The sequence below is a fragment of the Halichoeres trimaculatus genome, unplaced genomic scaffold (genome assembly GCF_033239565.1).
Source record: "Halichoeres trimaculatus isolate MK-OKI-2021-1 unplaced genomic scaffold, fHalTri1.1 fHalTri1_scaffold_16, whole genome shotgun sequence".
In the NCBI taxonomy this organism is placed as follows: Eukaryota; Metazoa; Chordata; class Actinopteri; order Labriformes; family Labridae; genus Halichoeres; species Halichoeres trimaculatus.
Genome location: NW_027437194.1, coordinates 157,501 through 171,331, shown reverse-complemented (window position 1 = coordinate 171,331; position 13,831 = coordinate 157,501). Strand labels below are relative to the sequence as shown.

The 13,831-nt window shown below is 46.2% G+C and overlaps 1 protein-coding gene across 4 annotated transcripts in view; it reads right to left on the bottom strand.

Annotated features, from left to right (window-relative positions):
- LOC141805253 (mediator of RNA polymerase II transcription subunit 13-like) overlaps positions 1 to 13,831 on the bottom strand; it is a 94,106-nt gene that overhangs the window by 60,493 nt on the left and 19,782 nt on the right. For all 4 annotated transcript variants that reach the window (XM_074690177.1, XM_074690178.1, XM_074690179.1 and 1 more), the window contains exon 2: positions 8,335 to 8,572. In XM_074690177.1, coding sequence (XP_074546278.1) covers positions 8,335 to 8,572 — 238 coding nt within the window. The remainder of the gene's footprint in view (positions 1 to 8,334; positions 8,573 to 13,831) is intronic.

Here is a 13,831-nt window from a genome sequence, read left to right as displayed (position 1 = left end):
GAAGGAGGGAAACTCAGGCTGGGGGAGGACGGCTGACGATCTGGGAGTAAATACACACAGAGAGATGTTACAGGAGAGGAAAACACCTCCCTACTCTCTGGGAAATGTAATTTGATGCAGAGAGCAAACGTTTGAGCGGCTCTGATGAAATGACTCTGATCAGAGGAAGTATGCTCACACCTGCCAGGCCCTCTCTGCCGCTCCTCCTCCTGCTTTCACCTTGACCACACGCTGTTCAGGTGGAGCACAGGAGCACCGCCCGTGGTGTTATCAAAGTCATCAGCTCTCCGCTGTAGAAACTCCTCACCAGATAACGCAGCTCCCTCACTCTCCTCAGCTCGCTGCGAATCAATCCTGTTACAGGACTCTGGTCTCACTCTGACCCGAGCTCGTCTGTGGGCCGACAAACCGCACTGACATTTATTTCAGTGATCCCTCTCACGCTTTTATTCACAGTCATTTGTGCTGAGTGCAACAGCCAACAATCTGAAATTCATAAGTCACCAAGTCGCTGTGGAGGCTGCAGGGTTCAGCGGCTGAACATGCTGTAACGCTCGTCACCGACTCGTTACAAGTCGTTAGAGGAGATAGAGGAGTTAGAGGAGATAGAGGACTCGTTAGAGGAGATAGAGGACTCGTTAGAGGAGATAGAGGACTCGTTAGAGGAGATAGAGGAGTTAGAGGAGATAGAGGAGTTAGAGGAGATAGAGGAGTTAGAGGAGATAGAGGAGTCGTCAGAGGAGATAAAGAGCAGCAGCAGCAGCAGAGAGGACGACGGCTTCAGAAACACAAAGAGAGGAGAGTTTCAGCTCGGACATTTAGACACCAGGAGGGTCCCTGGAGTTTAGCTCTGCTGTAAGGTGCTATACGGCAAAAAAAGACTCTGTTTCCCATGAGTACTTGCACCTAAATAAAGGCCCAGAGGTGAGCCCTGAGGAGTCCCAGAGGTGAGCCCTGAGGAGGCCCAGAGCTGAGCCCTGAGGAGGCCCAGAGGTGAGCCCAGAGGAGGCCCAGAGGTGAGCCCTGAGGAGTCCCAGTCCCTAAAATAACCGCCCAGCATACATCCACCAGCGTCCAGTTTTTTAAATGACTGAGCAGATGTACAGAAAGTAGATACTAAAGCAGTAATTTCCACTTATTTATTTATTTATTTATTCATTTATTTAGCCTACAAATAATTCTTGTTTTGATTTGATCTTTGTTGTCGTTATTGTTTTTGCAGAAACTGCTTTGGTTAAATCCTTGGTCCCATTTCATAACAAAGTAAAATCATACGTCCACATCAAATAAAATAAAACACCTTCCTGCTGCACAACGTAGAAACATCAACCAGGAGGAATGTGCAACAACAACACAATGATTTTGGTCACTTCCCTACAGCAACACCACGGATGGATAGACCGAGCAACAGGATGAAACACGTTTGTAAATAAGTAAGTTAGAGAGCAAGAAAGCAAGTGAGTGAACAAGTTAGGAAGCAAGTAATCATTAAATATGCAGGTAAGTAAACAGCTAAGCAAGTAAGAAATCAGACAGGAAACAAGCTAATATATAAACAAGAGCACAATTAAGGAAGCAAGTAAAAAAAACACAAAGCTATGCTAGTAACCAAGTTAGCTAGCAAGTAAAGAAGAAAGCAAGTAATAAACTAAGTATGGGTAGTGAACAAGTAAGTAAGCAAGCTAGCATGTAAACAAACAGCAATTAAGCAGGAGGCAAAGAAGAAAACAAAAAGTTAAGCAACTAAGTAAGCTAGCAACTAAGTATGCTAGTCACTTAAAACTTAGCAAATACTCAAGTAAGCTCCTTAAAGATTAAAAAATAGTTAAGTGAGCATATAAGCAAGAAATCAGGCAAAAGACCAAGTGACTAAGGGAGCTAGCATGTAATCAACCAGCAATTAAATAAGCAGGTAACAAGTCAGAAAACAAGAAGTTAAGCAACTAAGCATGCTAGCAAGTATGTTAACTCAGCAAGTACACGAGTAAGCCAGGAAGTAAGGAATTAGAGGAGTAAGTGAGCGTGTAGGTAAGTCAGCTAGCATGTAAGCTAGCATGTAAGCAGAAGTAAGTAAGAAAACAAGAAGTTTAGCAAGTAAGCTAGCAACTAAGTATGCTAGTCAGTAAACAACTTAGTAAGTACGCAAGTAAATAAACAAGTTAACAAACGAGGGCATGGGTAACTAAGTAAGAGGTGATCTGGTTCATTTTCAACGCCAACTTACACAACACGACGGTCATGGCTGTTCTTCTTCTACACTTCACATGTTGGTGTCTGTGTGGTGTCTGTGTGGTGTCTGCAGTGTGTGTATGAGGTGTGTTTTCATGTTGATTTCATGTTCAAATGTGTCACTATAAACTCACTGCACAGATCTTTAAAGAGTTTTAATTGTTCCCTGTTTCCTGGCAGGCGCTCTGACACGTCATGGCGGGAAACACACGTGTTGAGAATAACATTAATTATGGCTGCATTCCATTTCTGTGTGTCAGAGCCTGAGCCGCGGTGAAACATGAACTAAAAACAGCCCACACAGCTCTCTGACAGGCTGATAAATAATTCACCTTCCAACGGCAGACTCAGGAACCTGACGGACCACTTCATTCAAACATTTTGGAGCCAGTCCTGCCGATAACGCCAAGAGCTCTGAATGCATGACTGGTCTGAGCGGAGCAGCTGTCCTGTTAGCGTGTTTGACGACACTGAGGGTGACAGTAAAGGAATCATCCACTCAGTGTTTTTACTGCTGAGCAGCTCGTTTTGATCTGTCACATTAAAGATAAACTCTGCTGCAGGCTGACAATGTTTTATCACACGTTACATCACGCTTTACATCACGGCCACGCTTACTCTGAAGTGTTCGCGGTGTTTCCATCAGTTACATCCTCAAATAATCGATCACTTCCATGATTCAACAACTCCCAGCTGTGATGACGCTCGTAGCCGAGCTGAATCATCTTTGTCGTCACTTCCAGACACAAGAGGAAGAGAAACGCTTCAGTGTGAGTAACTCTGTGAGCTACAGACCCACTCTGAGTCTCTGCATGGAGACCTGCTGCTGCTGGATCATCAGAGTCTAAGACCTGAGACCAGTCACACGGTCACCGCCATGTTGGTGTCGTCATGACTCATTCACAACTTTTATCTGATGCAATCTGAGACGCTGTGTGAGCCGAGCCTCAAAACCAGATCTCATTAGACCGAGTGTGAGCCACATTCACCTGAAAACCCAGAACAAAAACTGGGTCCCCCCGTGTCGCCACCAGGGACGCCCCAGTCCTGATCTGAAGCACGGGAGAATAAAAGATGAAGATAAATGATAAAATAACCAGATTAAAGTGGAACAGCAGCTACCTCAGCTTTTTACTACAGAACACGTTACACAATACAGCAACAACATCTGCTTTACAGCGTTCTACGGTAACTCTCCAGGGACAAACAGTTCAAAAGGCAAAGCAAACACAGGACAGTCTGTTAGCTTAGCATCAGTGAAAACAGTCAAACAGTCACAGGTGAATATATTTCAGCTCTACGATCTTTTCACGATCAGAGGAAAAGCTGCTCTGCTGATTCTGGACTTTAAAGAACATCATCTACGGTGAGACGTAGCGTCCAAAAAGCTCTGAGAAGAAGGTTAGTCCATGTTCCTGCTCAGCCTCACAGCTTGCTGCATTAACTCTTTATTTTACGGTTTGAATGATTCAGGTTGGTTTAAGTTTTAATCCAGTTTGTGGTGAAACAAAGATCACAGTGACAGGGGAAACAGGAGCAAGCTCAGTCTGTGTCTGATGTTTACATTCGTAGCCTCACACCGTCCCCGTGCTCAGGGCGGCTAACAGGAGCGGCTAACAGGAGCGGCTAACAGGAGCGGCTAACAGGAGCGGCTAACAGGAGCGGCTAACAGGAGCGTATTTTAAATACATCAGAAGACTTTAACATCAAAACCAGCAGGACTACAGTCAGTGGGATCAATAAGATCAATCCATGATCAATAATCCAGAAATATCTTAACTAGGGCTGTCATTTTAACGTGTTATTGGATTAATTAATTACACCGCAAATTAAGGCGTTAGAAAAATTAACGCAGATTAATCTGGATCCCAAACCCACGAGGCGTTCAAAGACGCACCCTAACCCCTATTTACAAACCGTTTGTCCTACATGGAAAAAGTGGTGTTCTTGTCAGATTTTCTAATTTCCGACGGTCCCTGAATGTATCACACGTGAACCGGGGGGAAGAGAGTGATTTTTGAGAGACTGCGTCCACGTCTAGTTTATTCACAGCTCATTTTTGAAAATCTGCAGAAAATCAACCGTTTGCTCAATTCTGTAAAAAACAGATTATTTTACACTCTTTACTGCATCAAACAAGCCCTGAATGATCGATATTTGTCTTGTATTTAAATCTAAAGAATTCTTTGAAAATTTCCCTCCATCTTCCTGGTGTCATGTTTCAGCTTGGGGCTGCTCTGCACCAATCAGCAACAGTTTGTGTGTTCAGAGCATGTTAAACTGAGAATACTTCACTTTTCTTTGATCCAAGACTTGAATAAAGTGTTTTGTACATAGTTCCTCACAGTTTTTAGCCTTTAGCCCTGGTTCTCCTGACCTCATAGAAGTATAGAAGTTCATATTGCAGTGAAAATTGAGTCCACATCGAGTAAAGATGTGAACAGAAGCAAAAAACGTCCTAAAAATCAAATCAGCTTATCTTAGGTGCAGGACTGTGTAGATTTTGTAAAGATAGAACCATAAAACTTTTTTCATGTGTTCCTTATGCCTCAGGGTACCTAAAAATGTGTTGTATATATTCCCACCTTATTTTTTAATGTAATTTTAATGTCCTGGAATTCAAATTCTTTATTTTGGGACCTTAAGCAGATATGAGATTAAAATGAGATTAATTAGATTAATTAATTAATTACAAATCCTGTAATTAATCAGATTAATTTTTTAATCACCTGACAGCACTAGTTTTAACTATTATTTTTTACCATCATCATAGTTACAACACTAACCAAACAGCTGCTGCTTCACTTCCTGACCTCTTCAGCAAAGTTTATCTCTACAAACCCAGGAACTGGATCAGGACTGGGATCAGGACTGGGATCAGGACTGGGATCAGGACTGGGATCAGGACTGGGATCAGGACCGGGATCAGGACTGGGATCAGGAATTCAGCAGATCTTGAGTTTTAAACAGTCTGGATGCTGATAAATCGATGCGTGCTGTACGTGTGTTGTGTGGGTGAATTTCTTGTTGTAAACACTGATTTATCTCAGAGTCTCTTTACAATAACACAGGCTGTTCATAACTGGCAAACATTAGGATTTAAATGAGTTCAGGAGCAAAGCCAGACGATGTTTAACAGCCTGAAACGCCCACTGAGCAGATCATGGATTCACATTTCATCATTTCTCTTAAAGGAAGCGTTCAAACATTTGGTGTTCACTTCCTGAGCTGGAGGATCTGTTTCTTTCCTGACAGGGTGGACTGAGGAGTTTGGAGGTTAGGGATCTGTTTCTTTCCTGACAGGGTGGACTGAGGAGTTTGGAGGTTAGGGATCTGTTTATTTCCTGACAGGGTGGACTGAGGAGTTTGGAGGTTAGGGATCTGTTTATTTCCTGACAGGGTGGACTGAGGAGTTTGGAGGTTAGGGATCTGTTTATTTCCTGACAGGGTGGACTGAGGAGTTTGGAGTTAGGGATGGATCAGGGATGATCTCAGTGAATGTTAACCTGCTCCTGATGGCCGACCCTGATAGAATGACAGTGGTTCTGATGGTTCTGGCTCAGTTCTGCTGTGTGACTGAAGTTGTGGGTTTGGTCGTGGTGTGATGGATCTCAGAGAGCTGGTCTGATGAGATGTACGTTTCTCCCAGCGTCGGAGTACAGACCTCGTTCAGCAGCTGCAGAAACATCTGTCAGAAATCTGCTGAAAGACTTTTTCACGTCAGACTGAAACTCTCACCGTCGCTCCAACCTCTCCACTCGATGCTCCTGCTTTCTTCACCCTCCTGACTGCTGCTCTGCTAAACCAGAGCCGATATAATCCCTCTCTGTTTCCTGCGTCTTCCCCGGGCGCCGTCGATATGTGAGACTTCCTCACACGTGCGCGGTGAGATAATGAAAATGTTTCTATAAATAGGGACAAAAGTGCTGACAGAAGCACTGCCTCCAGTGAGTTATCTCAGCGTAATTTCAACAACACACACACACACACACACACACACACACACACACACACACACACACACACACACACACACACACACACACACACGCACACACACACACACACACACTCACAGGCTGTAAACACACACAGAGAAATCTCCTCCTGCTGCTCCATCAGTGATCGTCCTGAAGCAGCAAACAAACACTGAGGATGAAAACACACGTAACATATGAGCTGTACCAGCAAACAGCTCCACGCTGCACGCTGCAGCAGGACTAACAGCTCCACGCTGCAGCAGGACAAACAGCTCCACGCTGCACGCTGCAGCAGGACTAACAGCTCCACGCTGCAGCAGGACAAACAGCTCCACGCTGCACGCTGCAGCAGGACAAACAGCTCCACGCTGCACGCTGCAGCAGGACTAACAGCTCCACGCTGCAGCAGGACAAACAGCTCCACGCTGCACGCTGCAGCAGGACAAACAGCTCCACGCTGCACGCTGCAGCAGGACAAACAGCTCCACTCTGCAGCAGGACTAACAGCTCCTAAATACACACTGCAGCAGGACAAACAGCTCCACGCTGCACGCTGCAGCAGGACAAACAGCTCCATGCTGCACGCTGCAGCAGGACAAACAGCTCCACGCTGCAGCAGGACTAACAGCTCTACGCTGCAGCAGGACAAACAGATCCTTACTGCAGCAGGACAAACAGCTCCTAAATACACGCTGCAGCAGGACAAACAGCTCCTAAATACACGCTGCAGCAGGACAAACAGCTCCTAAATACACGCTGCAGCAGGACTAACAGCTCCACGCTGCAGCAGGACTAACAGCTCCATGCTGCAGCAGCACAAACATCTCCACGCTGCAGCAGCCTGAACTCTGATCAGCTCATGTATGACACACACACACACACACACACACACACACACACACACACACACACACACACACACACACACACACACACACACACACACACACACACACAAACACGCCCTCAGAGCTCACGTCTCACTGAACAGTCAGAGCAGTTTTTTCCTCCTTTAAATCAGAAACATGTCAAACACACGGCAGGACTGACAACATCAGAAAAAAAAAATCACAATCACACAACAAAGAACAAAACCTTCAGAAACCTGTCAAACGTGTCGAGATCAAAAACGATAAATCTACAAATGCATCAAAAAAATTTACAAAAAATTAAGATCAAATATGAAGTTATGTTTAGAGTAAGTTTAGAGCTAGTGATAAAAAAGAGCCTCAAAGCTCTGCAGTGATAATATAAACAGAGACATGTGCCAAAAAATTACACAAAAAAAAGGAAAAAATTCAACTTTAAAAAAATATATATGTTAAAATTAAGTTCTGTAAATTACGTTAAAAATAAATTCCAAAGCAGGATGATTTTTTTAAGGAAAAAAAGAAAAATTGATAAATTAGAAAAAGATTTGGAAATTTATCGACAAAAATTCAATGCAGAGCAAACAGAGCACGATAAAACTCTGTAAAAAAAAAATCAGAAGATCTGAAAAAAATTGGTGAAATTTCACAAATAACAAATATATTTGCCTTAAATGATATTAATCTACAGATACACGCTGTAAACTAACCAAAAAAAATCTAAAAAAGTAACAAAATAAAACTGAAAAATATGTAAAAAAAAAAAAAAAATGAAATCTAAAAAAAATCTCAAATGTAAAATTGAGAAAACAGAGCCAGCAAATTATGTTAAAATCTGCAAAACTGCCAAAATACTGAACAAATTTCACTCAAACTAAGACAAATCTGCACCATGAGATCAAATACCAACACTAAGAATCAGAAAACTTTGATGAGATCCTGCAGAAAAAATAAAACTTAAAAGAAAAGTTGGTAAAATCTGAGAAGCCAACATAAAGTTTTAAACCCAGCAGCTGTTAAGTTTTTCTGACAGAGAAGGAGACGAGTCTGTGACGCTCACAGGGAAAAAACAGAAGCTGGAGGAAAACGAGTCGAGAAACACAGACAGAGCAGACACCCCTTCATTATTCACCATTCATCCCTCTTTCCTTTTCCTTCACTCACTCCTCTTTCTCTCTCCTCTTTCTCTCCTTTCAGTCTCTCCTCTTTCTCTCCTTTCCTTTCATCTCTCCTTTCCTTTCAGTCTCTCCTCTCACCTTCCAGCTCCTGGTGGATGACGTCGGACAGGTTGGGCTCCTCGCCCCACCAGAAGATCCACAGCTCCTTGGCGTCGGGCTTGATCTTGCGTCTCCACACGCACAGCAGGTTGGCCTGGACGCAGCGCATGAAGCTGCGCAGGACCGGGTCGTCCTGGGCCGGGGCCGAGATCACGGGGCCGTACTCCCCGCCGCTGCGGAAGCTGTAGCAGCGCCATTTGATGCCCGTCAGCTCGGCCTGAGGGAGGAGACACAGAGGGAGGTGTTACAGCAAACAGCTTTGGTGAAGATTGAAGATCAATGTAGAGGAGGAAATGATCAAACTGAGGATGAGGATGATGAGGAAACGAGATGAAGCAGCAGCTGATGACCACAGATAAATCAGTTTATTTCACTTTAAAGGATTAAATTCACCTTCAGCATCAAACTGATCAAAGATAACAGGAAGAACAAAATCAGCTGATTGGACATGAGCTGCTCTGATTGGTTAAAATCACTGACTTCCTGTTTCCACAGCTCGTCTGAGTTACTCTGTTTACTCCTCGCTGTGTTGTTGTTGTGACCTCATCTCACAGATACCTTCACCTGCTCGCCGTAAAGACACTATGAGGAGTGAGTAGGTACAGCAGGAGGCGCAGGAGGAGCAGGAGGAGCAGGAGGAGCAGGAGGAGCAGAGACATAAAGGATGACCTTGACTGAAATACAGTGAACGACCAGAGAAGACGGCGCTCAGACAGAGAGCGAGCTGCAGACAGGGGAGGAGGAAACACGGCGAGGTCGGGGGCTGGAGCCCGGCCCAGGAGCCCGGCCCAGGAGCCCGGCCCAGGAGCCCGGCCCAGGAGCCCGGCCCAGGAGCCCGGCCCAGGAGCTGACCTCTCCTCCACGTAATGTAAGGGGATGATGGGAGTTTGTGTCTCCGCTCGGCGTGGAAGCACTCAGATCAACGCAGCGATGATCCGCTGAAAGATGCAAAGTTAAAGATTGAAGGAAGCAGCCTCTCACAGAAACCAACGCCTGCCGCGGCGTCTGAGGGCGAGGAAAAGAGACTGAGGATAATGAACAGCTTCATCCAGCGCCTCCAGATCTAAACCAAATCTGGCCATCAGCTCGCCTGATGAAGGGAGCGCCCAGGTATGCAGACGACCCCGGGAACATCCTGCAGCGCCCTAATTACAGGCGTCCGTCCCGTGATGACGGCGTGTGTAATGGGAGACATAAACACGGGTGCTGTGATAAGCCCGGCCCTAAAATTAGCCGTGACAAGGTCAGGGATGCTGTTTGTCCCAAAGCCAGAGAGGAAGAAGACATCTGCTCACGCTGCCTCGTCTCTCCCTGTCAGTGTCAAAAGCTGCTGCGCTGTTTGACGCAGACCGCTGCGGAGACGCCGTCTGCAGGGGCTGAAGCAGGAAGCAGAGAAAACGTGGGCACGATAAAGACACACAGCTTTTCTTCAAAGTGTGTTTCCGCTGTGAGAGCTGGGTCAGAAATGTAGTTCTGCCTCAGGGTGGTACTTTCCAGACGTCCAGGAACTTCTGGGGGCGGAGCCTGCTAGCTGATGGTCTCTGATTGGTGGAGCAGCTTTAGTTTAAAGAGTGACCCTGTAAACTGGAGACCTTCAGATGAACGTGTCAGAGGATTATCCAGGTTACAGCAGCTGTTCACACACAGAGGAAGTCGTCCTGGTTTAGTCTGATATCTGCTCATCAGATCAGGATTTCATGAGGATCTGAAGCTCTCTGAGGACTCACGGCTCGATCTTTGCGTCTTTGCCAGTCGAAGCTTTTTCTGGATTTTTGAAACATTTATAACTGGGACAGGTGGTGTTTTGAATGTTTTTCTCCTTCCTTCCTCCCTTCCTTCCTTCCTTCCTTCATTCCTTCCTTCCTTCCTCCCTTCCTTCCTTCCTTCCTTCATTCCTTCCTTCCTTCCTCCCTTCCTTCCTTTCATAATCTCCTTGGATCTTTGATCCCTCGGTGGATAAATAGACAAACAATGGACCACAGTTTTAGGGATGGGAACCTTTCACATTTAAAACGATACAGTACCAGTACTCAACGGTACCAATTTTCTCTACTTCTTTGTGCTTATTTGGTTAAAAATATAAATTAGTTTAATTTTTTTTTTTTTTTTCAATTTGACATATTTATTCTTTAATATATAACCCTGTAATGCTGTGTTCATGTCCAGCATGGGAAATCTCCTACTTTTCCTCTCCCTCACAGTCACAAAGTGTATTTAGGTACCTCAACATGGAACCTTTTGTTTTTCGTGAATCGGTACCTGGTACTTTTGACAGAATTCAGTCGATACCAATAAAAGTACCTGATTCGGTACCCATCCCTACACAGGAACTGTTTAGTTCAGGGACTGTTTTGACTGGATCTGAAAGTTCCTGGGCCCTCTGATCAAAACCCAGCTCGTGTAAATCAGGTAAATAATCAGGTGTATCAGGTAAATCAGGTAAATCAGGTAAATCAGGTAAGGAGGAAAAAGTAACTGCAACACACTGCCAGCCCAGCAGAGGGCAGTGACCCTTGTGGTGGTGGACTCTGAGTGGGATGCTTCCTCCTCAAACAGCTTCAGATCATCATTCATCCAACGATGATCATGTGATCATCCAGGTCTTCCTCTGTGTGTGATCAGCTGCTGTAACCTGGATCTCCTCTGACACGTTCATCTGAAGGTCTCCAGTTTACAGGGTCACTCTTTAAACTGGAACACCAGGAGCTGACAGAGACACACTCACACCATCAGGATCAGAGACCGTTGGTTAGGGGGGACTAGACCAAGACCAGCACACCTGGAGGAGGGTAAAAACACTGAGGCTGCTCCACCAATCAGAGACCACCATAGCAGGCCCCGCCCCCCCCTCTCTTCCAGACTCCTGATGTTATAAACTCAGGTTCACCTTTGGCTGAGGTGAGAGGAGCTCTGTGGGGCTCTGCACCTCCTGCCTCCTGGTGTCAAACTGCAGACGGATCATCAGCAGAGCCAAGGTCACACTTTGACCCTGAGCAGAGCGTTATCGTAGCTGCTCGCCGCAGAGCGCAGGAAACGCTGCTGTCTGCTGCAGGTAAACCGCTTCAGGTCACAGGTGTTTCCAGGTGAAGTATGGACCAAATACCCAGGGGCTGCACTGTGTCACTGCAGCACAAACAGGAGCAGAGTGTGTGTGTGTGTGTGTGTGTGTGTGTGTGTGTGTGTGTGTGTGTGTGTGTGTGTGTGTGTGTGTGTGTGTGTGTGTGTGTGTGTGTGTGTGTGCCGGCCTTGTGCAGCGCTCTAACCCGACACCCTGCTGAACTCCTGTGGAGGATTATCTGTGGCACAGTTACAGGAAGACGAACAGAGCTGCAGTCACATGCTCCCAGACACACACACACACACACACACACACACACACACACACACACACACACACACACACACACACACACACACACACACACACACACACACACACACACAGAGCAGCTGTGATGATGCAGAGCAGAGGAGCTGGAAACACTGACATGCATGAAGAGGCCGACGTATTTCAGGGCTGACAGCGGAGAGCTGCCTGTACGTGTGTGTGTGTGTGTGTGTGTGTGTGTGTGTGTGTGTGTGTGTGTGTGTGTGTGTGTGTGTGTGTGTGTGTGTACGCTTCTTTAAATCAGCCCACCAGCAGCTAATTCTCATATTTGAGTGAATAAATTATCGGCGTTGCAGCAGAAACAGGAGCAGAGAAAAACCTGTCAAACGTGTCGAGATCATATCTTTACAACTTCAGCGACACGTCAGTGTTGTGAGAAAAATCCTGTCATGCAAACAAAAACAACCTCTGATCATCTGAGATTTGATTCTTCCATTGTTGGTGGAGATAACGCTCAGATTGAGACGAAGAGAAACCATCAGAGGATTCATGCTCGGCTGTTTGTGAAAACATGAATCTGATTCCTCCTCCATCCTTCAGAGGGCGGAGCAGCAAACCAACCGTCAGCCTCCTCCATCCTTCAGAGGGCGGAGCAGCAAACCAACCGTCAGCCTCCTCCATCCTTCAGAGGGCGGAGCAGCAAACCAACCGTCAGCCTCCGTCTCTTTAAAGAACAACCACAGGGTGACACGGCCCAGAGAGGTCGAGGCCAGCCACCGTGGGTTTTTGTTTCTCTGTCAATAAAGCCGGCACTCCTCCGCTCCTCCGCTCCTCCGCTCCTCACATCCCCACGCCGGCTGATTGAGTGAGGGAGCGAGGAAAAGCAGGAGCTGCTCCTTCCAGAGCAAAGCTGGAGCAAAGCTGTGACCCCGCTCTGACCTCTATTATCTTTCTGCTCTGCTCCGCTCTCATCTCTCTGCGTCTCCCCCTTCGTCTCCCCCTTCGTCTCCCCCTCGTCTCCCCCTCATCTCCTCCTCCTCATGGACGCCTCTTGAATTCAGCAGGAGGATCTCACGCTCTCCTCTTTTAGTCATTGCTCTCTGTTGGTCTGTAAACACAGCAGAGATAACAGCTCACCGTCTCTCCAGGAGACGCTGGGTGGAAGTGATCTATTAAAAACTCTGTAACAGACTCTTTCTCTTCCAGCGTCCTGACCTCAAAAACAAGAGGTAAAAATCATTTCCTGTAGAAAAGGTGGACTAAGCCCAGGCTCAGAGACATCGTCTGTATCCCAACCCGGGGTCAGCGAGGGAGCAGCGAGGGAGCAGCGAGGGAGCAGCGAGGGAGCAGCGAGGGAGCAGCGAGGGAGCAGCAGACATGTGCTCGCAATCAGAAGAAAATATGGAGTCAGGACTTTAATCTTCAGCGAGCGACTGGAGGAAGCAGCAGACGAACTCTGAAGCAGGAGAAGACGTCTTTCCCGAGGTTTCCACCAGGAACCGCTGATATCACATCATATAACAGGAACAAACATGTGGTAAGGTGCAGTGATGGTCCCAGGAACTATTCAGTCTTTATGGTGATGAACCCATTACCCAGATACTGGACTCTCTGGTACCAGGTCAGCTGACAGCCAGCACCTTAATCAACACTTTGTCACAGACGGACAATCAGAGGAGTTTACTGTACTAAAAACTAAACTGAGACAAGTTCATGTTTCATTTTTCATTTACTGATTATTTTTTGTTGTTGTTTTGTTTTCTGTCCAGAGGGGGCACCAACATCACCTCAAACATCAACAAACTGTAAAATAATGGACGCAGGCTCCATGATGTCACCCATGTCGTCTGAATGAGAGTTTTGAAGCAAAGCGTGAGCAGGAGCCAAACTCTGATCTGTTAAATATTTACACCACCCCCCCCTTTCCAGTTTGACCACAGCCCATCTGGAATGACTGGGGAGATGGATTTTTAAACCTATACTGCAGCCAGCCACCAGGGGGAGCAGTTTTTGTGGAGACCTCACTTCGAGCCGAGCAAGATGACGTCCATTTTTTTACAGTTTAATGGAACGACCTGTAAACCCGCTCTTTAAAAACACGACGCCGTATAAAATGTCTGCAGTTCATCTCTTCACAGTTAGGAGGAT